The sequence below is a fragment of the Vipera berus genome (assembly GCF_964194415.1).
Source record: "Vipera berus genome assembly, chromosome: Z".
In the NCBI taxonomy this organism is placed as follows: Eukaryota; Metazoa; Chordata; class Lepidosauria; order Squamata; family Viperidae; genus Vipera; species Vipera berus.
In genome coordinates, this window is record NC_138205.1 from 18986399 (window position 1) to 19013454 (window position 27056).

At 43.4% G+C, this 27056-nt stretch overlaps 2 protein-coding genes across 3 annotated transcripts in view; one reads left to right on the forward strand and one right to left on the reverse strand.

The window, feature by feature from the left end:
* Nucleotides 1–1325: 1325 nt before the first annotated feature.
* Nucleotides 1326–13299, forward strand: LOC308677149 (modulator of macroautophagy TMEM150B-like; the record flags this gene model as incomplete). The annotated part of the gene is made up of 6 exons (XM_081343314.1): nt 1326–1390; nt 7712–7771; nt 9131–9198; nt 10191–10318; nt 12100–12277; nt 13100–13299. 6 exons carry the CDS (start codon nt 1326–1328, stop codon nt 13297–13299), a joined length of 699 nt encoding a protein of 232 aa, XP_081199440.1.
* A 4693-nt stretch (nt 13300–17992) lies between these two features.
* LOC308677516 (serine/threonine-protein kinase BRSK2-like) overlaps nt 17993–27056 on the reverse strand; it is a gene marked incomplete at its 5' end in the record, with an annotated part of 73419 nt that continues 64355 nt past the window's right edge. Inside the window, 6 exons of one of the 2 annotated variants that reach the window (XM_081343985.1) lie at nt 17993–19222; nt 21570–21659; nt 22151–22331; nt 22530–22653; nt 22993–23041; nt 25448–25655. In XM_081343985.1, coding sequence (XP_081200111.1) covers nt 19038–19222; nt 21570–21659; nt 22151–22331; nt 22530–22653; nt 22993–23041; nt 25448–25655 — 837 coding nt within the window. In that variant the 3' untranslated portion in view covers nt 17993–19037. Of the gene's footprint in view, nt 19223–21557; nt 21660–22150; nt 22332–22529; nt 22654–22992; nt 23042–25447; nt 25656–27056 lie in introns of both variants that reach the window. The other variant, XM_081343986.1, reaches the window with a different exon arrangement.

The following is a 27056-nucleotide window of genomic DNA, read 5'->3' on the forward strand; positions in this document are numbered from 1 at the left end:
AGAGTTTGATCCTGAACTGAGAAAAAAAAACTTGAACATTACAGCAAGCAGCTAATTCCAGGGTAAGGAAATTCTCCATACTCCTTAAATCCAAAGTTGCAAGAAACTGTTGAAGGAAAAGTCTTCATCAAGGTCCAGCCCAAGCCGGGAATAAACAACACGGAGACTCCTTTAGAAAGAAGGTTGTAGTTTATCGTAGAGGAGAGCCAGACAGAAAGATGGCTCTGGGGAAAAAAAAGTGACCACATGTAGTAGGGAGTGGGTTTTTATACCTTCTTGGGCTTTTGTTTGGAGTTGTTCCTGTGGCATGAACTTTGACCTGAGCCTGAGTGTGCCTTTCTGGTATTCTGATGGTGGTGGGTTAATCCTATTATGTCCCAAAAGTCATATCCTGCTTCCCTGGGGCTGTGGCTGATGACTGTTGGATTTTTGGTGTGAGGGATTGTTGATTCTAGGGAACTTTCTTCCTAATCCCAGCTTCCTAACTCCAATCTTTCTGACAAGATTATCACATCTCCATTTCTGCAGACCTGGTTTCTGTTTGGGGCAGAGAGACTTTTGTGGGGTTGGCAGTTTCTGCCTTTAAAAACCTTTGGGGAAATATATTCTGCCTTTTTTAATATTTCCCAAAATCTTTCTTTCTCTGGATTATTCCCACAAAACCAAGCCCAGAACCTCTGGTTCCTTCTGTAACCCTTTGGCTAATATCAAGCGTAATATCCAATTCTCCCGTTATTTGTTCCAAAGCCTCCAACAAGGACACCTCTGCCTGTTGTCTAACAGCATAGTAAACAGGACTGTGCCAGTTCCCCACGTAGTATACCTAGATTTCGGTGCAATTTCTCATGGTCCCTAACTATGAGGAAGAAAACCTTTTGCTTTAATTCTTGGCAGGAGCCTAACCTTGCTGATTGGCTGTTGAGCCAGAGGAATGGCCATAAACCTTTATCCATATACTTCTGACTAGCGACTTAAGCCTCCCTTCTTTCCCCCTTTAAATCTTGTGGCATCTACTTGCAAGTCAGAAGCCTTTTGGAGAGGGCTGATGAGGTTTCCTGGACTTAGCAGACTGGAGAAATCACCTTGTCAATGGATTTAGTTAAAGATCCCAGGAAACCTGGCTTGTAATTATTTTGTCTAATGGTTATTACCCGGGTCCATAGAATTCAGGAATATGATCTCTGTCCCGGGCTCCTGTCTGGTTGATCCCCTTTTGTTCCCCATCTAATCCTGATTCCTGGAACTTGAGGCCACAGTTAATGGTCTTCTCTTGTTTGTTTTGTTGTTGTTGTTTGTTTGTTTTTGCCTTCAGGTGTACTCTCAGCATGTGGCTTTGGCCTCTGCTTCCTGTGTTCCTGGCTGCAGTCGGCATTTGTGGCTTCTGGGTTGTGTGAGTAATAAATGCATGGTGGGGCAAATAGGTGAGGCTCAGGGCTGGCTGGGGCAGGTATCGGGAACTGAAGCACAAATTAGATCTTGTGTTGGGGACGGGGACAGGAAGCTCAGAGGCAGCAGGAAAGCCCCATTGATTTCCTGGACTCTGAAATGCCTGGTGAGAAAGATTGTGGGGAAAACTGGTTGAAGATACGGTGCCAAGAATGGTCAGAGAAGAGACAGCATAGCCCACAATTGGATAGTGGGTGGGGCAAAAGCTCAAAAGAGATCCTCCTTAACATTTCTTGGGCTGTAAAAGGGCTGGAGAATTGTAGTTTCAGGCTTGCAAGATTCTATCAAAGTAGCTGTAGAATAAAGTGGAATTAGCTCATCTGGACTGGTTTACTGAGACAGACTCCGTGGCAAAAACGATTTATAACAATGGGTGGGAATCTTTGTTCTTTCCCGCAAAAGAGATTCTTGTTGAAGACCTGACACATTCCTATAGGAGAAGAGCTTTTGCCTCCCTGAATTGAGGTGTATCCAAGGTATAACTAAATCTGCTAGCTCCCATCCTTTTAACTATTACAGTAGTTTGATCTGCAGCCGCTCTAAGTAAGTTGTCCTGATGACTGCCTTTGTTGAGGGAACAATATGAAGCATAATAAGATGTTGCATAACAAGGTGCATATGTTAACAAAGAAAAGCCAGCATGGCTTCACCCTGGCTTATCCAGTTGTTAATGTTTTAATGGTACAAAAATAGGGTTTTCTTTTAATCTTTAATTAGGCAGTTTGATCATCTTTTGATGATGGTGTGCCTGTTGCGGCCCTATCTGGACCGAGATGCCTTGCGCACAGTCACTCATGCGCTCGTGACCTCCCGGTTAGACTACTGCAATGCTCTCTACATGGGGCTGCCCTTGAGGACCACTCGGAGGCTTCAGCTGGTGCAGAATGCAGCCGCGCGAGTTGTGATGGGGGCTTCCCGATACTCCCATGTAACACCTCTGCTCCGCGAGCTGCATTGGCTTCCAGTTGCCCTCCGGGTGAGATTCAAGGTGCTGGTGATGACGTATAAAGCCCTAAATGGCTTGGGTCCGGGATATCTGAGGGAACACCTACTGCCGGCATCAAGTTCCCTTTGTCCTGTGCGCTCCCACAGGGAGGGCCTTCTCAGGGTGCCGCCGGCAAAGGATTGCCGGCGGGCAACACCCAGGGGGAGGGCCTTCTCTGTGGGCATCCCTGCCCTTTGGAACCAGTTACCCGTAGAGCTCAGGACTGCCCCTGATTTTCGTTCGTTCCACCGGGACCTGAAGACCTGGCTCTTTGAGCTTTCCGGCCAGGACTGAGAATTTTTAATTTTTAACTTATTGTAATTGGGTTTTTTAAATCAGAGTTATAGGGGTTTTAGATTTTTAATCAAGGACAATTTAATCTATTTTAATTGTTATTAACTTTTTGTATTGTAATGTTGTTTTAATTGCCTTGTGAACCGCCCTGGGTCCTACGGGAGAAGGGCGGTATATAAGTTCAATAAATAATAAATAATAATAATCTTTCCACAAAGAATCTTTTTGTTAAAGGGCTCTATAATTGGAGTCAGTTGGCTTACTTTGGTGGAAGTGTACAGTTCTGTGGGAGTTGTTGCATCAGTTTGGCAGTACACTTCCCCTCGCACAGTCATGTCAAACTCGAGGCCCGCGGGCCAGATCCAGCCTGTGATGTGTTTAGATCTGGTCCGCAAGCAGACTACTAGGAGGAGTTGATTGAGTAATTACCTCCTCGCTTCTTCCGGTGTCTTTGTCAGTGGCAGCAGTGCTAGAAGAGGACGGGCAGCGGGAGCCTCTACAACACATGGAGCTGTGGCAGCGGTAACCGCAGCATGGGTCTATGATGACTTGAGTCAGCTGGGTCGGCCCGGAACAAGTTGCACCAGCTAACTTGATGTGGGGACAACTCGGTGCCCCACAAGCTCCTCACTTCCCCAAACTGTTGTCACCCAAGCGCATACACACACACGCACGTGCGCACACACAGAGCCCCCATTCCAAGTTTGGGAACTTTTAACCACAGAGGAAGGAGAGGACCTTCTCCCCAAGCCCAAGCGTGATTGACAGCTTGCCAGCTCAGAAGTGGATAAAAGTCTTTGAACTTGGAATGGTATGTCCGTGCGTGCGTGGATGCAGCATGCCAAAGGAGACGTTCTCCAGCGCCCCCTCCTGGCAAAGCAGGAGAGGCAGAGGGCCATGCTATTGTGTGTAGGAGCACGAAGACAAACTTCTGCCTTGACAGATCTCTTGGAGAACAAGAAGAGGAGGCAGGGGAGCAGCGCTCCTTGGTCCTGCATGAGGGAGGCTAGCCCTTTTCGAAAGGGAATCCTTGCTGAGAAGGATGCTTGCTTGTTGGGGCAGCTTTCCCTCATGCAGCTCCCCACCACTCCCCATTCTCTCCAGAAATCTTTGTAATTCAACCAAGCACTTTGGCATGCCGCGTGCATGCACACACCGTTCCAAGCTTGGAGACTTTTATCCACATCTCAGCTGGCAAGCTGCCAACCATGCCAGGGCTTGGAGAGAAGGACCTCTCCTTCCTCTGTGGATAAAAGTCCCCAAACTTGGAATGTGGAGTGTGTGTGTGTGTGTGTGTGTGTGTGTGTGTGTGTGTGTGTAACTAGGTAGCTGTGCCTACCTAGGCACAGCTACCCAGCCGTGACCACCCAGCCATGCCCACCTGTCCCTTTGAAGGCAACCATAATGCTGATGCGGCCCTCAATGAAATTGAGTTTGACACCCCTGCTCTAGCACTTTAAAAAAGTTTGCAAAGTTTTAAATCGGGTGAATGGGCTTCAGTCATTAGCAGAGCTACAGCTTGAGCCTCAAATTGTGCTGCCTTTAATAATCCCAGATATTTGAAGTAACAGGATTCACACATTATGCTTGGTCAAAATGTCTTTCATTTAATGTTGACTGTGTAACAAGTTCTTGTACTTCTTCCTGGCAGCTCATCTGGTAGATTAATATTAACATATGGAGTCCAGATACTCTGAGATATCCATTCTTAGAAATCCCATTATATCTGGAGGGCTTCACATTAGAGAAAGCTGATTTACATTAAAAATACATATATCTGAGAAACCATTGCTGGGGAAAATGCTGAATGATCTGTCCTGGTATATACAATATACTATTGCATATACAGCCAATCCTCGACTACAGTTCAGCCCCAAATATCTGTTGCTAAGCAAGATAGTTGTTAAGTGCATTTTGCCCCATTTTGCAACTTGTCTTGCCCCAATTGTTAAGTGAATTGCTGCAGTTGTTAAGTTAGTAACACGGTTGTCAATTGAATTTGGCTTCTTCGTGAATTTTGCTTGTCAGGAGGTTACAAAAGATGATCACATGACCCCCCCGGCACACTGCAACCATCATAAATATGAACCAGTTGCCAAGAGTCCAAATTTTGATCATGTGACCATGGAATGCTGAAAGGGTTGTGTGAAAAACGGACATTCATAAGTCACTTTTTTCAATGCCGTTGTAACTTCAAATAGTCACTAAACAAATAGTTGTAAGTCGGTGACTAACTGTAGTTCAAAACAGATGAGGAAAAGGGCTTTGGATTTCATTCAAATAGAGAATTTCTCTAGTACTGTATTCATCAGGGCCTGGCCTTATTTTGCATGAGTGTGAAAAAAGGTGCTGGTGTTTTAAGAGTCATGCTAACTTTAATGGTGGGGCAAAGTTTCATGTGGAACAAGCTGCTCTGTTCACACACACAGTCCCAAAAAAAAACCACTATTAAGGTGTGCACTGGTCTAATGCACATTATGTTCCAGTAACATGTACTGGGAGAGGCTTCCGGTTTTCCACGCCAGCCGGCATGGACATCTGGAGGATGGCTCTCATCTTCCACGTCCAGTTTCACATCGCTGGGGGGGGGTTCTAAAAGGGCTGAAGAGTCACCCTGGAGGGGCGACCAGACAGAAGGAGCTTTTGCAGAAATGTGGGGGAGCTGCAACCCCCCCCATTAGTGCCTGCATTCCCTTCTTACCAGCGGACAAAAGACTGGCCATAGTAATATGGCCAGTTACTAGGCTGCAGACAGCCGAAGTCAAACATTAAAGCAGCGTGGAAGAGACGGTGGTAAGATTCCTTTCTTATACCTTAATCTTCTTCTTTTCACCTAAATAAGTTGCTAAGTACCATCCCCCCTGTGGAGAGGGAGGGGGAAATTTAACCCTCCCTTCAAACAAGCGACAAGCAAGCTCAGGGGTGTGTTTTTTTTTCTTTAAAGGTTGAAAAAAGAAACGGACTAAACAAAAAGAACTTTCAAAGTGCTTGGGGGACACCCAGTCGCTAAACCTGAAATTGCAATCTGATTTTCTTTTTAAAAAAAATTAAGAAAACATTTAAGAAAAATAAGATAAGATTAACCTTGAACACCAGATGTAAAACTCCACCATGGAAGAGTTTCAAAAACAAATCTATGCTATGTGGGAAATATCCTACCAAACTTATCAGTTCCTTTCTGCAGCTGGTGATGAAATAAGAGCTTTTGGAAAAGAAATAGAAAGTATCTCGAAGAAACAAACTCAGATTGTGACTACAGCTAATATTTTATCGGGACAGAACTTAACAGAAGAATCAAATACATTGGCAGAAGAATTAACTACTCAACAAACACAGATTTTTGAAGACAAAAATGAGAAACAGTTGGAACAAAATTTGTTCAGCCCAGCGCAACTATATCAAGAGGCGAAAATAATGAGAAAATTTGGTGTTGTTAACAGACCCCTCAATCCTTCAAAAACGGAGACTAGAGGGCGACTTAAATATGATACAACAATACAAAAATGCTTTGATGACCTTGAGGCAAAGAAGCAAAAAATGACATGGCAAAGGAAGAAAGCAAGAATAAGATTGAAGAAATATGGACATATTTAAGAGGCCTGAAAAAGATAACACCAAAATAGATAGGACTGTACTTGGATTATGAGAGATTGCTTTGATGAGTAGATAAAAATATTGACTAATTAAAAAAACAAAAATAAAATACAGATGTATGAATACTAACATTGAAATACTGAACTCTTTAAATTTATTTATTTTATTTTATTTTAATCCCATTTATATCCCGCCCTTCTCCAAAGACTCAGGGCGGCTTACAATTTAAGCACAAACCAATGTGCTTAGCAATAGCCTTCATTCTATGTATATGCCTGCTTATTAGGGCTTTCGGCCCCTGCCAAGCGGCATTATTACAAAGTCAGCTTATTGCCCCCAACAATCTGGGTCCTCATTTTACCTACCTCGGAAGGATGGAAGGCTGAGTCAACCTTGAGCCTGGTGGGATGCGAACCTGCACTAATTGCAGGCAGCTGGTGTTACTTAAGGAGGCATTAGCCCACTGCTCCACCAAGGCTCTGTGAAATGGATTAAGATGTATATACGTTAAGAATGATACAATGTAATTAATATACTTGGATGTAGTAACATGAAAGTACATGTTAAATGTTGAAACGGAGAAATTTTGGTTAATTTTCAATATGTGGAAATTATAAATGAGAAATAAGAATATTATATTGTCCTCCTCCTCTTCCTCCTCCCTGCAATTGGTATTCTAATGACTACCATTCTCATATTGTACTACTAACTTGTCGATATGAAAATGAGATAAATAAGTGTATTTACATTACTAGGTATTGGAGAAAACTGTGTAAAGGGAAAGGAGGTTATTTACAAATATGAAAATGAGAAACTTTAAACGTTTAATCTTAATATTAATGTAAAATTAAAACTGGAAAAATATATAAGGTGTTTTGATATCTTAAAAATGGAATGTTAAAATATAAAATATACTATTGATAAATGTATAAGAAAACTATTTAATGACTGATGGATAGCAATGAGAAGTATGTTAATTTAGATAAGAGATAATATGTATTAAAGGAAATAAGAGAGAGGAAATATTAGTTACAACAACTTGGAGATCTGTAATAATATGTATTTGCCTGAAATGGAACTATTGTAACCCAGACACCACGTTGCTTTTTAAAGATATTATTGTAATAGTGGAAAATTAATAAAAAAAACAAATGATAAAAAAGACATGTACTGGGAGAAGATGGCAGCCATGGCATCACAATGAAACTCTGCCTACTTTAGTAAGTGCATGTTGAGGATAATGGCCTTCCATGGGGATGTCACACCCATCGCTTGCATATTTTGACACTCCCATGGATGGGCCTGCAATACAGTGTCTAAGTTAACTAGGAATAACAAACTCAGCTTCAATGAGACTGTTCTAGTTGTCTCACCAGGTTCCCATTTCTCCAGATTTGCCATGGCAGTTACAAACGGCTCCGTCAACATCACAGAAGCATTTCCATATATCAGGTATGGATATTTTTTTCCAAATTCAGGTATTTTGGCAGGAAAACTTACCTCACCAACCCACAAATCATGTTCCATTCTAATCCTCTTCTCCCCCCAATTCGTAAAGGCCAGGTTATCCCTGGTAAAGATGAAGGACCTTTTTTTGTAGTTGCCCCGATTTTATAGAACACCCTCTACAAGTTGTTTGCCTGCTTATAATTTTTGCTTCTTATGATTTAGGATAGTCTTTCCAAACCTTAGCAATTTCTGGTATGAATTTCAACTCCCCAAATTCTCCTCAGTGGCTATGCTGGCTGTGGAATTCTGGGAGTTGAGGTCCACATACCTGGAAATTGCCATGACTGGGATAGCTGTCCTAAATCAAAAGGGGCAAAACGGTAAGCAAGGAAAAAACTGTGGATTTAGGATAAGGTGGACCGATGGTTAAGAAAAGATTTTAGGTAAGGTGGAAGAAGGTTTCACCTCCCAACAACAAACAAAACAGGGCGTCCTTGAGTTATGGCCATACTTGGGATCAAAATTTCCATTGCTAAGCAAGGTGTCCTGACCTAGGAGATTCTGTGATGGTCATAAGTTGACGACTGGCCATAAGTCCCTTTTTCAGTGCTGTTGTAACTTCAAACAGTCATGGAACAAATAGTTGTAAGTCAAGGACTACCTCTACTTTATTGTTATAAATATGTGGGGGGGGGAATCACACGTGCCAGTTGAGTTATGGCATGCATGTTAATCACCTTGCTCATCCAAATTTGCTTAAGAATCTGGCAAACCTAGTCTAAATGTAATTGACTTTTACACTTACATTTGATCTTGGGAAAATTGCAGAGATGAAGTAGAAAATATCAACCCTTCAAAAGATGCAGGAGGGAGGGTAAACAGGGCCATCGGATAAAAGGGGGCATTCATCATGTATAGCCTAAGCTAGGGGTCTCCAAACTTGGCAAGTTTAAGACTTGTGGACTTCAACTCCCAGAATTCCACGCTAGCTGGGGAATTCTGGGAGTTGAAGTCCACAAAGTCTTAAATTTGCCAGGTTTGGAGACCCCTAGCCGAAGCTATAGACTGTGTCAACTTTCTTTTACCCAGAAAACATTCCTTCACCCAAATACATACTAGACAAGTCAAGTATTGGATTGGGTTGGGTTGTTGTTTTTTTTAAATCAAGCTTTGCTGCAGGAGTAAGCTAATGAGAATTATAACCTTATGCAACCTATAACCACCAGCCCGTGGAAAGGCAGTTTTTGGTCTCTTTGAATATGATATCTTGGGATGGGAACTTCTGAAGCAATGAGTAAAATAGCTGCAGCTTCTAAAATTGCATCTAGTTATGTGAAATTTCCTCATTTCCTCATTTGTCAGCACGTGCGGTGCTTATCCACCCCAGAGTTGTGTGTTTGGACAAATTCTTAATCTTGGAGCCTTTTTAGGTAAGGTATTTCTCTCCATCTATTCCCCATCCTATAAATGCTACAAGACCATGTAGTTAATAGCTTAATGCAGTGATGGCGAACCTTTTAGAGACCAAGTGCCCAAACTGCAACCCAAAACCCACTTATGTATCTTTGGGTGCCGGGTGGCCATGGCCCATTGGGTGGGTGTGGCCCATTGGGTGGGCGTGGTAACAGCAGACTGGGTGGGACTGAAAAGTTCAATCAATCAATTCCAACTTTGCAAGATCTTTCCCCCCCCCCCCCGAGAAGTTGAAATTGATTGATTGATTGAATTTTTTTTTTCACACGGCGGTGGAGGCCTAAAGCGAAAAGGTTTTATAAAACCCAGCTGAAGGCCTAGGACTGGGTCGACACCGCACGTGCCCACAGAGAGGGCTCTGCGTGCCACCTGTGGCACGCGTGCCATAGGTTCGCCACCACAGGCTTAATGCATCAATCCATTAGATAAGCAGGCTCAATGTGCCCTCTCTTACAACGGACACGCCTGAATTTGGGGATCCTGATGACCCATCACCCCTTTCAGAAGAAAGCATGGTGACTTGTTAAAACTGTTTTTCGTCATATCGATTCTTTCTGTAGAGAGCTCGTTTTCCAAAAGAAACACTCAAGGATTTTACAATATTGAAGGTGTTGCACAGTCGGCAGGCTTCACACAGAGTTATGGCTTAGCATGTTGGGTGAATCCAGACATTGCGGTTGATAAATGTAATGCTCTTTAGTTCAGTTGATTGTAGCATTCTTTTAGTTGGGCCAATGTTTTCAATTAAGTGTTAACACTAGGAGAATTTATATCTTTAGTGAAAGGCAGCAGAGGGAGGGATACAGGGAGGGAGGGAGGTATGCCGACCTACGCAAAGAGCAGCAGATTCTTTTGGGGATGTGTTTAACAACAGTGGATCAGCATATTAAGCTATAAATCTATCTGACCCCCCCAAAATAATAGAAATTTATCCCACTGTTATTTTCAGGTGTGGTGATTTGCTTTCTAAAGTACCAACAAGTCCGAGATTATGGCTGTCACTCCTGTCTGAATTTAATTGGACTTATTTTAGGTCTACTTTGCGCCTTTGGTGCATCATTAGTGGGGAATTTCCAGGTAAGCTACCACTGAGATATAGAAAAGACCAGAGCACGGGGAACAGAAAGCCAGGGAATCCCCATAGACGGGAATCTAGACAGAATCTCCATAGACAGAAAGTCAGCATTCTTCTACACTGCCACATAGTTTCAATCCTCAACCTAAAAAAACCCCTCCACTCTTTGAAGCCGATCTATATTGATTCCCACTCCCCACAGCTTAATTCAAAGCTCTGGAAACCATCTGACTGGTTGCAGAGCAGAAGAAAAAGCATCAGCTAGCATCCCATTTGGAATCATCCCAATTTCCATTTGGAATCATCCCAATACTTGGGATAGGGGTTAACAAGTTATAGGTCAGGGGACTTCAAACTTGGCAACTTTAAAACTTGTGGACTTTAACTCCCAGAATTCCTCAGCCAGCCCTGGCTGGCTGAGGAATTCTGGGAGTTAGAAATCCACAAGTCTTAAAGTTGCCAAGTTTGAACACCCCTGTTATATGTAGTCCTTGGCTTATGACCACAGTTGGGACCAGAATTTCCATTGCTAAGCAAGTGAAGTGAGTTGTGGTTGATTTCATGATCTTTTTTTTTTGCCACGGCTGTGAAGTGAATTGCTGCAGTTAAGTGAATCATATGTTTATTAAGTCAGTCTGGTTTGCCCCATTGATTTTGCTTGTCAGAAGCCAGCTGGGAAGGTTGCAGATAGAGATCACATGACCATGGGACCCTGTAATCCTTGTACATACATGCCAGTTGCCAAATGCCCAAATTTTGATCAGGTGACTGTGGGGATGGTGCAATGGTTGCAAATGTGAGGATTAGTTGTAAGTCACGTTTTTCAGTGTTGTAATTTCAAACAGTCGCTAAATGAATGGCTATAAGTCGAGGACTTCTGGTACAACAGCACCATTCTCCTGCCCAGTGCCAGAGGTCAGTACTCAGAAGAGAGCAAATTATTTTTATTTAATTGATGCATTATTATTATTTTTTATCCCACCTTTATTTTATCCAGGTCAAGATGTGACATACACAGTGATTCCTTGTCCTATTCCCATGATGACAATGCCATGAGGTGACTTGGACTGAGAGAGTGTGATTGGCCCAAAGTCAGCCAACTTTCCCACCTAAGAAGAACTCATAATCTCCTCGCTTTTAATCCAGCTCTTTAATCACTGCACCAAATGGGTTCTCATTACTGAGATCTTTTCATTTAAATTAGCACGAAAAGCTATTGGAAGTTCTTCTCTCTGGGACAATTCTAGCCTCTTGAAGCTGGGAAGCTGCACTTTTTTCCAGCGTTCTTGACTTACCACAGTCCGTTCGGTGACTGTTCAAAGTTACAGCGGCCCTGGAAAAAGTGACATACGACCATTTTTCACACTTAGGACTGTCGCAGCACCCCCATGGTCCATATGATCCATTTGGATGCTTGGCGACTACCTCATATTTATGACCGTTGCAGTGTCCCGGGGTGTGTGTGCGTCATGTGATTACCTTTTGTGATCTTTTGGCAAGCAAAGTCAATGAGGAAGCCAGATTCACTTATAAACCATATTACTAATTTAACAACTGCCGTGATTCACTTAACAACTGGCAAGAAAGGTTGTAAAATGGGGCAAAACTCACTTAACAGATGTCTCGTTTAACCACAGAAATTGTAGGCTCAATTGTGATGGTAAGCCGAGGACTACCTGTATTTGATTGCACAATCTATATAAATAATTATGTTCTACCTATTATGTTCTTCCTCTGTATTTAAGGACACGGAATGACCCTTCTGTCTTTCCCTCTTTTTCAGCAATATAACCAACTGGAAGTCCATGTGACGGGCGCCTTCTTGGCTTTTGTGATTGGCATCCTTTACTTCTGGATCCAGGCTTTTCTGACCAACCGAGTGAAACCAAGACATGGAGGGATCTGGATCGGACCACTCCGGTTCTTTCTTAGCTTTTGTGGCTCTGCCTTGTTTATTTCCAGTATCCCGAATAAGAGATTGGCACAGCTGGAGCATGGGGTGGGTGGGCGGGTGGGGAGGAATTTCAATTCCGGAATAGGGGTGTGCAGAAAGAGATGGCAGAAGTGGAGCTAGCAATCTTTAGGGTTGAAGGGGCAGGAGAAGTAGAATCCTTGTTACTATTGCCCTAACATTCATTTGGAAGAGGCATGAACCTCATGAGATTTTCTCTGAAGATGTTTTAGGGAGCGTTGCAGGATCAACGCACCCTAAAAGTCTTCAGATCCTTAGGGAATGTCCCAAAGGTGCTCTTTTCAAAAGGCAATTGGACTTTCTTTGTTTTTCCTTTGAAGACATTACGCTTCTCATTCAAGAAGCTTGTTCACTTGTCATCATAGAACAGCCCTCTCTCAACAGAAGGGGAAGGATACGACATCATCTATCTCCAGCCTACAACACAGTCCTTTCAGCAGCTCCAAGAAGGCTCCATAGCCGTTTGCACCACTCAGTTGATCTTCAAGACACAGATAAACTTCCAAGTGGCCTCAATGACTCTCCAAAAGTATGCAAATGACCAGCTGTCTGCAAGGAGTGTAAATCCTTCCATTCCCCACCATCCAGTCAGAGCTGAAGGAAGCTTCTTGGATGAGAAGCAAAAAGTTTTCAAAGAAACAACAAGAAAGGTCCACTTGCTTGTTGAAAAAAAGCACCTTTGGGACAACCGTCCTCCTCCACTTCCCATCAAACTGAAGCCATCCCTGGAATGTATCTCGCCCTCTCCAACTCTGTTGTGAATTTGGCTTCACTAGCTGGAAATTATGATGCCTTGACTTTTCAACTTCAGCGGTTGCTCTTTTTTCCTTGCAACTGCACTCTGAGGCGGCCTACTGTGAATGGGCCATGGCCATGGCCCTCTTCCTGCTGTTTGGCCTTTTTGCGGTGGATTTCCAGCACATCGGTGGCTGCTCAGTCCACGTACGGCACCGGCGTGCAGATGACAACTCCCAGAACATGCAGACATCGGCGCAGACTCTTTCGCTCTGATTCTTCTCGTTCCACAGAAGAAGGTAGTGTCTCAATGAACCTCTCCATGCACCAGGCCTGCTTTTCTGGTGGAAAACACTGCCTCAGGTCCTCAGCATTTGGCTGTGAGGAAAAGAAAGCCTAAAACATTGTCTGACCTATCATTTTCTCATTTGAAAAGTCTTCTTATCTGGCCGTCCTTATTTTGGATCCATATAATTCTGTGGTAGAGGAGAAATATCCTAAGTGTCCTTCAGCCATTTTCTTCTGACAGGGAAGTTAGCCCCAGTGTTTTTCACTGGAAGATCTGCTTGTCAACTTCTGTGTTTGTTCTTTGCAAACTACTTCCCAATTTTGGCCAGCTTACCTGCCCGAACCAGCTGAATGGAAGAATACGTTACAAATTGAAAAGTGACGAGGCCTTTTTTTTTTTACCTCCTAGTAGGAGTATTGACTTCCTAATATAGATGAAAATGAATAGTTTTCCTCCTCTTCACTCTTCTTTACCAGCAGAGCCACATGCAGAAGAACAAAGGAAGAAAACAAAGCAGCACAGCCATTTTGCACAGTAGATCTTGCTACCTCAAAACTGACTAAAACCACACGTACTTACATTCTAAAACCGGTTTAAACAGTCAGAATGGTTATATCTACATATGCATGAACTGTTTCTTTCGGACTTGCAAGATAATAACACTCTCCAACTTCTTAAAATGTGTATATCTGATTTATAGATAGAGTTATGCTCATCAGAGTGAATCCAGTTTCTTTACATCTTTTGGAAATGAACAAATTTGGGTGTCCTTCCTCTCATCAAAAAAGAACTTGCTTTTCCTAATATTTAATGAAGGTGCGTTATCCCATTAGAGGGCCAGATCTGAAAATCGAAAACTGCCCTCTTTCTTTTATGTTTTCTTAAAACTTTGCCTAAATTATACTCTACCATGAGGGTGGGGGGAATGCTTCTATCTTCCTCCCTGACAACTTGTATTTTAACTGCTGTTATTTATAACTTTTCCTGGCCCAATTTCAGTCCTTTTGTGATGGAAAATTAATAAATATAAAGTTTTTGGTTCCTATCTTGTTCAGAGAAGAATGTTTCCTCTTTTTTTCTTAGATCATAGCAGGTCTGGTGCATTTGCATGCAGCGTTAATATTATATTGAATATGTTTAACTATGTAGAAAATAGAAAGATTTGGAGATGAACCAACGGAAGATTGACAAGTGTTCAAAGATAACAATACATTTTTAGCTAAAGTGGGGAAAACTCCCAGACAGTGAGTTTTCTGCAAGTGTGAAAATGAATTCTGGCAATCAAAGGATAATGAATAGTTCCATGTTTCTCTGGAGACGGGACGGTAAATAGAATTAACCATTCTTAAATCAAAGCATGCTGGGAATGTTTTAAAAAGCATGGTGCTCTCTAAATGGACTGTCCCTCAAACAATGCCATCTCTGCGGACACATTCTAACATGGGTGGACAACTATAGCAATTTTACAACCTATGGATTCAGTTCCCCGAATTCCTAAGCCAGCTCTTCCTTGTTAACAATGGAATTTTTCTTGTTAATAATGGAATTCATAAATGTGGTATTTTGCGGGTAACCTGTCATTTTTAGCCTCATTTTTTTGATTGTATATGGCACTCTGCAGCCCCTTTCACAGCTATAACCTTCGCATGAATCATTGCATTGTCTTTAACCCTACTTGTGCCACAAATGTATAAACTATCTACTACTTTTCAACACCGATTCTAAAGGTGCAATCCTTTATAACACATAGTCCAATCATCCAGTCTTGCTTTCCATTGTCCACTTTTATACACATACCCCATCTTTCTTCCTTCCTGGCAAACACCTAAATCTATCCTTAAATCCCTGAAGATATGGTTATTGGTTTCATCTGCACAGATAGTCCTCGATTTACAATCATTCATTTAATGACTTTTCGAAGTTAAATGGTGCTGAAAAAAGTGCCCTATGATGGTTTTCACACTTAAGACCGTTGCAGCATTCCCATGGTCATGTGATCAGAATTTGGATGCTTGGTGACTAGCTCATATTTATGATGGTTGCATTGTCCCAGGATTGTGTGATCACCTTCTGTGACCTTCTGACAAGCAAAGTCAATGGGGAAGCCAGATTCACTTTATAGTCATGTTACTAACTAGGCAATGATAATAATAATAATAATAAGTTGGAAGGCACCTTGGAGGTCATCTAGTCCAACCCCCTGCTCAGGCAGGAAACCCTATACCATTTCAGTGATTCATTTAAGAACTGTGGCAAGAAAGATCGTAAAATTGGGCAAAACCCACTTAACAATTGTCTCGCTTAGCAACAGAAATGTTGGGCTCAATTGTGGTCAAAAGTTGAGGACTACCTGCACAGGCAGTCTTCATTTAATGACAGGTCACTTAAAGACCGTTTGAAGTTACAATGGACCACCCCCAGTTACTTACAACCCATCCTTAAGTTACAACTAACGTATACACACACCCTCCTCCCTGTGGCCACACGATCACATTTCTTGGCAGCTTGGCAACTGAGTTGCCTTTACGATTGGTTGCAGTGCCCCACAGTCATATGACTCCAACTTGCTAATTTTTTGCTAGCTTCTGACCGAAAAAAGTCCATTCAGGAGAATCAATTTGCTTAATGACCACATGATTTGCTTGTAAAAACAGTCATAAATATAAAGTCACTCGGTGACCCACTTAACAACTGCAACAACTTAAAACAAATGTTGGGTTCAATTATGGTCATTAAGTAAGGACTACCTGTACATTTAATATCCTGGTTTGTCTAAAACTCAACTCAGGTGCCCCTCTGATTTGCGTAGCACCATCTCTTGATGACCATACCTTGAAAACCTGAAATAATGGCAGGTTTTTCTTACAATGATGGGTGCGTGAGCTTTTTCTTAGCAAAATGATTACAGAATGTATCTGCATTTATAGCATAGAAATGGTATCGCCCACACTTCCCCAAGATAGCCAGAATCACTTTCCTTGAAGAGAGCTTGTTGACGATTTTATCCATACTCAAGACAGCACCACGTAGCTCTCAGCAGCAAAGGAACTTGAGGGATTGTATATATATATATTTTCTGAGCAATATTTAGATCCCCTCCCAGAGATGACAAAACGTTGGAAGGTTGGACTGTCAGAGGGAAGAGGAGATGGGTATGTGTGTGCATTTTCATGTGTGTGCCTGTGTGTGTGTATACACACAATAAGAACGGATTCACAAAAGAGATGGACAGACCCAGCTAGGAAACGGGGCAGAAGGGATGCAGATCACATCTGATTCTCTCCAGTTCATGCGCACTCCCACATGCACCTTACCCCACATCTTGTGCTTCCCCTCCCAGCCGAAAGAATCCGCTCAGATAGGATGGGAAGGAGGGAAAAGAAACAGGACTGATTTTGGAGACTTCCCACAACCCACCCTACCTCGAGGCCCCAAGCTGAAGGATCAAGGATGAATATCTTGCTGCCCATTGATTTATCAAACCCTAGGATTTTTTATTTTATTTTTTTTACTCCCATCTCTCCATCCCAGTTAGTAATTTCTGTGAAGCTTGCCCCTCAGCCAAGTGTTGAGGTGGCAGGTCCTAATGTTGTTCAATGCCCCCTTGTTCAAAAGTTGACAATGCTGAGGCGGCAAGTCCTAACCCTGGTGTCCCCAAACTCCTCTGCCTTCCAGGGGCATCCTGGGGAAGGGAAAGGCTTGTCAAAATTAAAAGAAAAAAAAGTCAAAATAGCAACTGCAACCATGTAATCCAAATTTGTCTCTGTTTTATGAGACCTCCCCCCCCAATTCCTGCTACCTTCAATCAATAAGACAGTACTCTCCACTCACCACTGAGGATTTTCTTCTCTCTCTCTCTCTCTCTCTCTCTCTCTCTCTCTCTCTCTCTCTCTCTCTCTCTCTCTCTCTCTCTCTCTCTCTCTCTCTCTCTCTCTCTCTCACACACACACACACACACACACACACACACACAGAGAGAGAGAGAGAGAGAGAGAGAGAGAGAGAGAGAGAGAGAGACACCTACACAGGACTGCCTTGGGTGTGTGGGACCGGGCCCTTTGCAAAAAGGACAGAGGCCTTGGGGAAGGATCCGTATATAGCCTGCTTAAGAGTTAAAGAATTCTGTCAGGGCTGCTAAAATTACATGAGACAGAGCCAATGAGAAGCTGAGACCAGTCATTCAATTCGTTGAGATTTTGCCAGCCAGCAGAGATTATAGAAATGCTTTTTAAAAAACCCCTAATTTTGGCAGTAAAAGGACACAGGCAAAAACAGAATAGGGTGGGATGTTATGAAATATACTCATGTTTCTTTTATAAATTCAGGGAGAGCTGGAAAAAAAATCCTCTCTTAAAATAGCCGTTTGCCCTTAATGCAGAGACAATTTAAAATCTGCCAGTGCCCTCCTTAAAGAGCTGTGATACGAAGCAGGAGAAGTGCACAATAAAAACCAAATCTGAACGTTCCCCAAATCCATTTAATCGGAATAAAGAGCATTCACATCAGTTCAGAACCCAAGTTGGAGTAAGAATGGAGAATATAACTACACTGCGCTACAATTGTTTTGCAAACTCAGATGGCTCGTATTTAATGCTATTGACTATTCCTGGCCATGCACAGGTTATATTTGCTGATTTTCGAAAAAAAAATTGCGATTTGAAACTGTACTGTATTTATTCTTGAAGCTTTAGGTAGTTTTTGGCATTTGGCATTTTTATTTACTTACTTACTTTTCCCGTTTCCCTTTTGAGCAAATTTTCAAAATGCCAGCTGCCAGTAAAATAACTATAGTATAAGCACAACGTAGTCTGGATTTCTGGATCCTGAATTTCTAATTTGATTCCACATTTCACATTTAGATTTGGCTTGTTGCTGTTGTTGTTGTTGTTGTTTTTAAATATAGATTTAGGGGAGAATTTTTCAAAAGTTTGTCTTGTAACAAAATGTTTATTAGAATTCTGGTAAATATTTTCACCCCAACTTATGAAAATGTTTTTAAAACATTGACCGGTTACATAAAATGAAAAAAAAAGAAAAAGAAAAGAAAAGAAATCAAAAAGAAGAAAAAGAAACAGGAATGGAATAATTTCTCTCCTACAAAGGACATCTTCCTACTAGCTCTGTCTCACAATTTTAGCTTAATGCCACCATGATACTGTAAATACTACAGAAGAAAAAAGCGGGGGGAGGGGGTGGAGAAAAAATAAGTCTCAAGGCAAGAAAGTGAGAAGGTAGCCTGAAAGGGTTCAAGAAAATAAAGACCCCCACCGTCCCACTAAAGGAATCAGATTAAATCCCTCACCCCCACCGGCTCCTGCCCGGTTTTTCTCCTTGTGTGTGTGTGTCTTCCGTTTTTTCCCCCCGTTTAGTCCATTGTCTTTGTTTTCGGTTGCATCTTGTGTTTCCCCGCCCACCTCGTGTTCTTCTGTGGATTTGTTCTGTTTTCTGTTCTTCGTTAGCTATTTACAAGTTCACAGTATGGGCCTCTCCCAACATGGCCGCTTTCTGCCCCAGGGTGAGGTGGGGGTCATTAAATCTGGACCAATCTCCATCTTCCCACCCTGTCCCTTGCGTCCCTGGTGGGCTTTGACCCATCCATGGGGCTGGTTGGCTCCTCCTGTCCATTAGGGGTGGCTTTAGCTATTTCCAGGGGGCTGGAGGTGGCTTCTTTCACCTGCTTTCCCTCCCCCCCAGCCACCCACGTGCTGCTCTCCCGCTCCATCTGTCATGGCTGCTGTGGGGACGGAGTCTGTGGTTGCTGCACTTGAGTCCCATTAGAGGAGACGAGCTTCTTGTCCTTGGAGCCATGTCGATGTTGTTCGGTCGGGATGTCTGATTCAGAGCGGCGAGACGGCTGGCAGCTGCGGGTTGGGGTGCCTGGGAAACGGAGCTGCTGCCCATTCTTTTCGTCTAAATGTTGGAGGAAAATCAAAGATTAGGATAATTTCACCACCAAGCATCCCCTCATAACACCAACTGTCCAGAAATGGGCCTCGTCTTTCTTGTCCTCTACTGACATCCCAAGACAGCTGATTTCAAACTGGTACCTACGTCCATTTCTTAAAGGAAAAACTCACTTGCAGAGTCCAAATATATTGTGGCTGAAAACATTCCAGGACCAGAGAGTAGAGGCAGAAGATGCTGGATCAGAAAAAGATCAGTTCAGCATCCCAATAGCCAAAGAAATCAACTGGAAATCTCTTCTACAGGGAGATTCTGAAGGCAACCAGTCTTCCCTATTTTGCTTCCCCACCAGGTGTTTCCAAAAGTCTTTTGGATCTGGAGGCTTCACATAGCTGTCATAAATAGCAGCTATATTAACATCCACTGGTAGACCCTCACAGTATGTTCCTTTTAAAGATGGATGGCTGGATGAATAAAAGGATGGCTGGATAAATGGATGGATGATATACCATCAAGTTGGTGCTCTTAATAACTACTTAGAGAGCTTTTCTTCGGGTCGGTAAGTGATCCTAGATCAGGAGTCTTCAAACTTGGCCCTTTTATGACTTGTGGACTTCAACTCCCAGAATCCCTCAGCCAGCCACGCTGGCTGAGGAATTCTGGGAATTGAAGTCCAGAAGTCATAGAAGGGCCAAGTTTGAAGACCCCTGTCCTAGATATTTCGAGGCAAAGTATTCAAAGGGGCATTTTGTAAAGCATCTTGGGAAAGTTGCATCTTTAAACTTCAAGAATTTTCCCAGGTTGTCCCAAAGGTACAGAAATGTCCAGACAAGTCAACACACCCAACACGATGCCAGTGAAGTGAAGTGAAGTGAAGTGAAGCAATACTGTATGGACACACATACACATACGTACAAGCAAAAGCACAGATTTATTTATTTATTTATTTATTTATTTATTTATTTATTTATTTATTTATTTATTTGTTTGTTTGTTTATTTATTTATTTATTTATTTATTTATTTATTTATTTATTTATTTATTTATTTATTTATTTATTGATGGGATTTATATCCCGCCCTATCTCCCGAAGGACTCAGGGCGGCTAACAACAAAACATATAATAAGTACAGAAATCAAGATAAAAATAAAATTGAAATCATCTGTGCAATAAATTAAAATTAAAGATTAAAAATAAATTAAAAATTCTAAATATAATTAATTAAAATGCCTGTCAGTCCAGGTCAGCCTGGTGGAACAGGAGTGTTTTGAGGCTGCGGCGAAAGGATTGGAGGTTTTGGGCCATCCGAAGCTCAGGGGGGAGCTGATTCCATAGGGCTGGCGCTCCCACAGAGAAGGCCCTCCCCCTGGGGGTCGCCAGCCGACATTGCCTAGCTCACGGTACCCTGAGGAGGCCTTCTCTGTGTGAGCGTACTGGACGATGGGAATTTGTTCCCGGCAACAGATGGTCCTGCAAGTATCCCGGGCCTAAGCCATGTAGGGCTTTAAAGGTAAGTACCAGCACCTTAAATCTCAGATAACCCAGGAAAACTGTTAAAGCAGCTGCAGTGAGCTTTCCAGATGAATCAGGAGCCTCAACACTTCAGAGAGGAGTGCTCCATTTGCCCCAACCCAATTATTTATTTATTTATTTATTTATTTATTAGTTGAATTTATATACCGCCCTATTCCCGAAGGACTCAGGGCAGTTCACCGGGCAGTTAAAACAGTACAAAAAAGAGAATAAAATGGAATTAAATTAGTACAAGCCCACAAGTAATAATAACAATAAAAATTAAAATTTTAAAATTAATTTAATATAATTTATTATGATTTAATTAAAATACTTAAAATTTAAAATCCCTCAGTCCAGGCCAGACAATTCAAACAACCAGGTTTTTAAGTCCTGGCGAAACGAGCGAAGGTCGGGGGCAGTCCAAAGCTCCATCGGCAGTTCGTTCCAAAGGGCGGGCGCACTCACAGAGAACACCCTCCCCCTGGGAATCACCCGCCAGCAATCTCTAACCGGCGGAACCCTAAGGAGGCCCTCCCTGTGGGCTCGCACAGGACAATGGGAGACTGATGCTGGTAGCAGGTGCTCCCTAAGGTAATCCGGACCCATGCCATTTAGGGCTTTATAGGTCATCACCAGCACCTTGAATCTCACCCGGAGGGCAACTGGAAGCCAGTGCAGCTCGCAGAGAAGAGGTGTTACATGAGAGTATCGGGACACTCCCATTACTTTTGAATCCTCTGCGCAGCCTTAGAAATCCACCTCGCTCTTATGCAAAACAAGCAGGAAGAGTCAAGTTATTTGTATGAATCCAAAACAATGATGTACAGTAACACCTACCTGCAAGGGCTTGCACAGAAGGCTGGTCATGTGTGCTGAGTAGTTGTGCCTGAATCGTTTCCACAACCCGCTTAAACCGGCGGCTGGGACCTAGAGAGGCAGAAGCAGGAGCAGAAATGGAACAGATTCCAGAAAACAGAGACCGTTGTCTGTGCTATGTTAATGAGGTCTGGAGACTTGAAAATTGAGATTCTTGCAGAATTGTGTACACTACATATAATCCAGGATTATGGCTTGCACTACTTTCAGAACAGCCAGGGGGGGGGAACAAAGCGCCTTCTCAGATGTTAGAAAAGGTGCAATATTTTGCCTCTGGAGGTTACTGCTCACTTCACACTACTTAATCTCCTCTGTAATGGCTAGAAAACTGTGAACTTTAAAGCCAAAAAGCACAATGTACACCACACACACACACACACACACACACACACATACCACACTCACAAACATGGAATCTGCTTCTTTTGCCTCTGTTTGCTTTTTAATCGGAACTGGGAAAAGTGAATGTTTGTAAAGTCCAACCAACATTATGGCTCCTAAAGGTGACTCCGAGCGGGAGGGTGGGACTTCTGGCTACTCACCTGAGATGAGGGTAAAGGTCACTGAGTAGATCCCACTGTCCTTGTGTGCCTCTCCCCCCTCGGAGTAGCTGATGTCAACTTGGAACTTGACAGGTTTTTGGAAGACGGAGGGCCCACCCGATGATTTATATTCGGCCCGAAAGCTTGTTTGGGATATAACGCTGTGACTCAGGCTGGGGATCTGTAGGTTAAGTGAAGGTAAGCAATGTCAAGCCATAGACGTCGAACGGAAAAGATCTTCCTTTTAGTATCCTGTTTACTCTAGCCTGCTCCACCCTTCTGCCCTCAGTATCAACAGGACCTCATCCTGCCAGCCAGCTCCATTTAATTTTTCAGAATCAATCCCAGCCCTCGCCTTCTCTTCCAGTTGAGCCCTTACTGAGAGGAAGGCGTGTACAATGTCAGCCTTGATGGAACTCAGGGGTTTGTCTTTGATGACCACAAAAATTTGTTCTTCTTTGTCTAAGTTGATAAAATTCCCGAACCAGGATTTCTTGGCAAGCCTGCGAGGGAAGAAAAGCAGAACAAGGAAAACGAGGCAGTTTGGAAAGAAATCTTGGAAGAAGCTTTGCTTGTCTCCACTGAAAGTGCCACAAGTACCCAGGAGGTGACCAAAGTATTTCTCCTACCATACACTGTAAGCTATAAAGACACGCGTTCTTGTGATGCATTGTTGGTATTTTACATTCATGGGAAAGAGGGAGAAATCTGGATTCCTCATATTAAGCACATTAATTCTGGGACAATATAGTCATTTGGAAAAGCATCTGTAAGAACCATGAATGGAAGAAAAAAAAATGACTGAATTCTCTTTCTTCCTGTTGGTGTCTTCTAATACTCACTCAGGGGATGATTCTGGTGTAAGACTAGACATTTCTTCTGGTGTGGGAACTGCAAGGAGAAAAGGAATAAGTGTTAAATGGAAACAACCTGGTCGCATTTCCTCCTAGTTGCAACTTTTCAAAGCAGCTCATTTGCTACCAGATGCCAAGCATAAAAATAGAAAATTGCTTTTATTTTTCCCATCCTTGTTTGAAGAATAATCGACAGAGTAACAGAGTTGGAAGGGATCTTGAAGGTCTTCTAGTCCAACCCACTGCTCAGGCAGGGAACCCTATGCCATTTCAGACAAATGGTTGTCCAATCTCTTCTTAAAAACTTCCAGTGTTGGAGCACCCACAACTTCTGCATCTCGGGTAATCCAGGATATTCCATCTTTGCTTATGGGGGGAGAGGTGTTACCCCCCGTTGAAAGGGTGCGCAACTTAGGCGTCCTCCTGAATGCACGACTCAGTTTAGAAGATCATATAGGAGCCGTGACCAGGGGGGCTTTTGCCCAGGTTCGCCTGGTGCGCCAGTTGCGCCCCTATCTGGACCAAGATGCCCTACGTACGGTCACTCATGCGCTCGTTACCTCCCGTTTAGACTACTGCAATGATCTCTACATGGGACTGCCCTTGAAGACCACCCGAAGGCTTCAACTGGTGCAGAATGCGGCTTCGCGGGTTGTGATGGGAGCGTCCTGATACTCCCATATTACACCCCTCCAGCGCGAGTTGCATTGGTTACCGGTTGTCCTCCGGGTGAGATTTAAGGTGCTGGTTCTTACCTATAAAGTCCTACATGGCTTAGGTCCGGGATATTTGCAGGACCGTCTGCTGCCAGGAATGACTGCCCATCACCCTGTGCGCTCACACAGGGAGGGCCTTCTCAGGGTGCCGTCGGCCAGACAATGTCGACTGGCGACTCCCAGGGGGAGGGCCTTCTCTGTGGGGGCACCTGCCCTTTGGAATCAACTCCCCTTGGAGCTCCGGATGGCCCCTGACCTCCGTTCCTTTCGTCGTGACCTTAAAACATGGCTTTTTCAACAGGCCGACCTGGACTGATGGAAGGGAGGTTTTCTTAATTTTGTTTTATTGTGTTTTTAATCGGACTATTTATGGGATAATTTGATTTAATACATTTTAATGTTTGTATTTTGTGTTTTTATTGTTGTTAGCCGCCCTGAGTACTTTGGGAGATAGGGCGGCATACAAATCCCATAAATAAAATAAATAAACTTCTGGAGGCAAGTTGTTCCACTGATTAATTGTTCTGTCAGGAAATTTCTTCTCAGTTCTAAGTTGGTCCTCTCCTTGATTAGTTTCCAGACATCCACATATTCCAGACATAAAAAGCTCCCAGGTTCTTTTAAAAGCATTTCCAGGTAGTCCTGGGAAGACTGTCTAACTCACAGGTCTGCAACCCGTGGCTCCGGAGCCGCATGCAGCTCTTTCAGCCATGTCCTGCGGCTCCCAGTCCTCTGCCATGTGCAGTCCCAAAAAAAAAGTGGGACTAAAAAAGTTCAACCAATCAATTCAAATATGCAGGGTAGGTGCATATCTCGCCTTGGCTCCACTCTTCAGTCAAACCCTGTTCTGCGCATGCGCGCATGTGCACACATTTTTGGGGGCTCCCAGTTTTTCCTTTTGTGAGGGAACCGGTTCCGAGTGGCTCTTTCACTGTTTCAGGTTGCTGACCCCTGGTCTAACTAATACAAAATCAGATATCGATATATTACAACTCTCTGCATCCCACTGGCCAGGACATCTCAGAACTTAGTTCAGCATTATCTGTTGAGACACCAAAGTTTTTCATCTCTTCTATAAATAGTCCTTGAGCAAAATGAATTATTATCCATTTTGGCTAAAGACTGTGCCCAGGTGCCACTTCCTAACTTTAAAACATTGCGTTCCTTCATTGAACACATTCTTTATACATATTTTAGGCAGTCCTCATTCAAACTCGACTTCTGCACTCCTGACTGCACTCCTGGCTTTCTTCTTCACTATCTACACAGCAATGCTTCTCACCTTTGGGCATTTTAAGAGGTGTGGGCTTCAACTCCCAGAGATGCCCCCGCCAGCATGAAGTCCACACCTCTTAAAATGCTCAAAGTTGAGAACCACCGGTCTACAACCATGCTCCGTTCCAATGCAGCTCTCTCTCTTTATACTCCAGCACTTCCCCAGATAGAATGGGCTGTTTTGGCTTGTCTTAGGCAAGCTGAGAAGTTATGCTTCATTATAATCAGGGCTTTTTTTCTCATAGAATGCTCAGAACGGAGTTCCGGCACCTTTTTTGGATGGAACCTTGTAGGGTAGGCAAGGCGGGTTGTATGACATGTATGAGTTCCGGCACCTTTTTCTTTTACAAAAAAAGCACTGATTATAATTGACATTTACCACAACTATATGCTGACTGTAATTAAACGTGCCTTGCACGCCTATCATCTCAGGGAAAGTACAATATACTCACCTTGCAGTTTCCGACGATGGAAGCGTGGGGAACCAAGGAAGCTGTTCTTGATAGAGTTCAAGCGAGTTTTCCATGCCACGCCGGCCACGCCAGGACTGCTGGGGGGCGTCCCACAGGGAGTGCCGCTGGGGCTCTCTTTAGGCGTGTGCACAGGAGTGCCGAGCGGAGTGGGGAGGGGGCTTCCCCGAGGGGAGGGGTGGGGAGTGACCTGCAGCACAGATTTGGGTGGGGGTTTAGTAGAGGGGAAAAAGCAATGGGGAGAGGAGGGTGGGTGAGGGGGTGGAGAGTTGGGAGGCAGAGGGAAGGGGGTGGAACATCGACTCTGGAGGGCCCCCTCCCTTGCTGGGCTGCCCTTGGCAGGAAGCGTCTGAGTCTTCACAGGGGCAGGGGGAGGTGATGGGAGAGAGAAGCTGAAGATGGGGCTCTGGGTGTAGGAAGAAATGGGAGGGGAGAAAGGTGAGGAGGGGAGAGCCGTGAGATGGGAGTGAGCAATGGCAGGTGACAATCTCATAGTCTACTCCCAAACAGAGTTTCACAACATGGCCCAGATTTTGAGCTTCCCCTACTGTCGCTTGGACACATTACTCTTTTTTTTAAGGAATCAGCTTGCTTCAAGCTCTTTGTTCACCTACTCTGTCTTGTCTACATGTCTTCATCCGGTTCAGTCATGCTGTGGCAAGGGCAACATCCGTGATTCCCCCTCAAAACTATATATAATTGCCCCCCTGAAGTAGGTCTAGACTTTGCCACTTCATTTTTTTTTCCTATATCACTTGTTTCCCAAACTGAGTTTGCCTTTCAACGAGACCAACTTTCTGAAACCTCTCCCAATTGGCCATTTTCCCTACGGAACGGCTACTGTCAACTCTAAACTTTTCCCCCAGATAAATCTGAAAACTCAAACTGTTGCCGTATAAAGAAACGCTACCACCTTTAGGGGTTTCTCTGTTTGGTCTTTTCTGTGTGGTTTTATTATATGGCAGGCAGAAATATGCTGGGACCTCAACTGCCAGAGATACATTATGCTGGTAATAAAAAGGCACCTTTCTAATGTTTAAGTGCAGGATGGGTACCTGACATTTTATGGCATAATTATCTGCTTAAAAAGGCTGTGTTTTCTACTGCAGAGGTAATCGTGGTTCATTGCTGAATTCTAGCTAGTAATAAAACTAACACTTTGGGTGCTACAAGAGATTACACAAAAGCATGGTTGACCATTGTACAGGTAGTCCTCGACTTATAGCCATTTGTTTAGTGACTGTACAAAGTTCCAATGGCACTAATAAAGGGACCTTCAACCAGTCCCTGAACTTACACACAACAACCCCAAGGTCATGTGATCAAAATTGGCAACCGGCGTGTATTTACAACAGTTGCAGCATCCCGTCGTTATATGATCACAATTTGTATCCTTCCCAGCTGGCTTCTGACAAGCAAAGTCAGTGGAGGAAGCTGGATTCACTTAACGACTGCATGGTTCACGATTCACTTAACAATAATGGAAGGTCATAAAATTGGGTGCAACTCATGTAACAACCACCTTACTCAGCAACAGAAATTTTGGTCCCAACTGTGGCTATAAGGCAAGGACAATCTGTACGCATGGGTT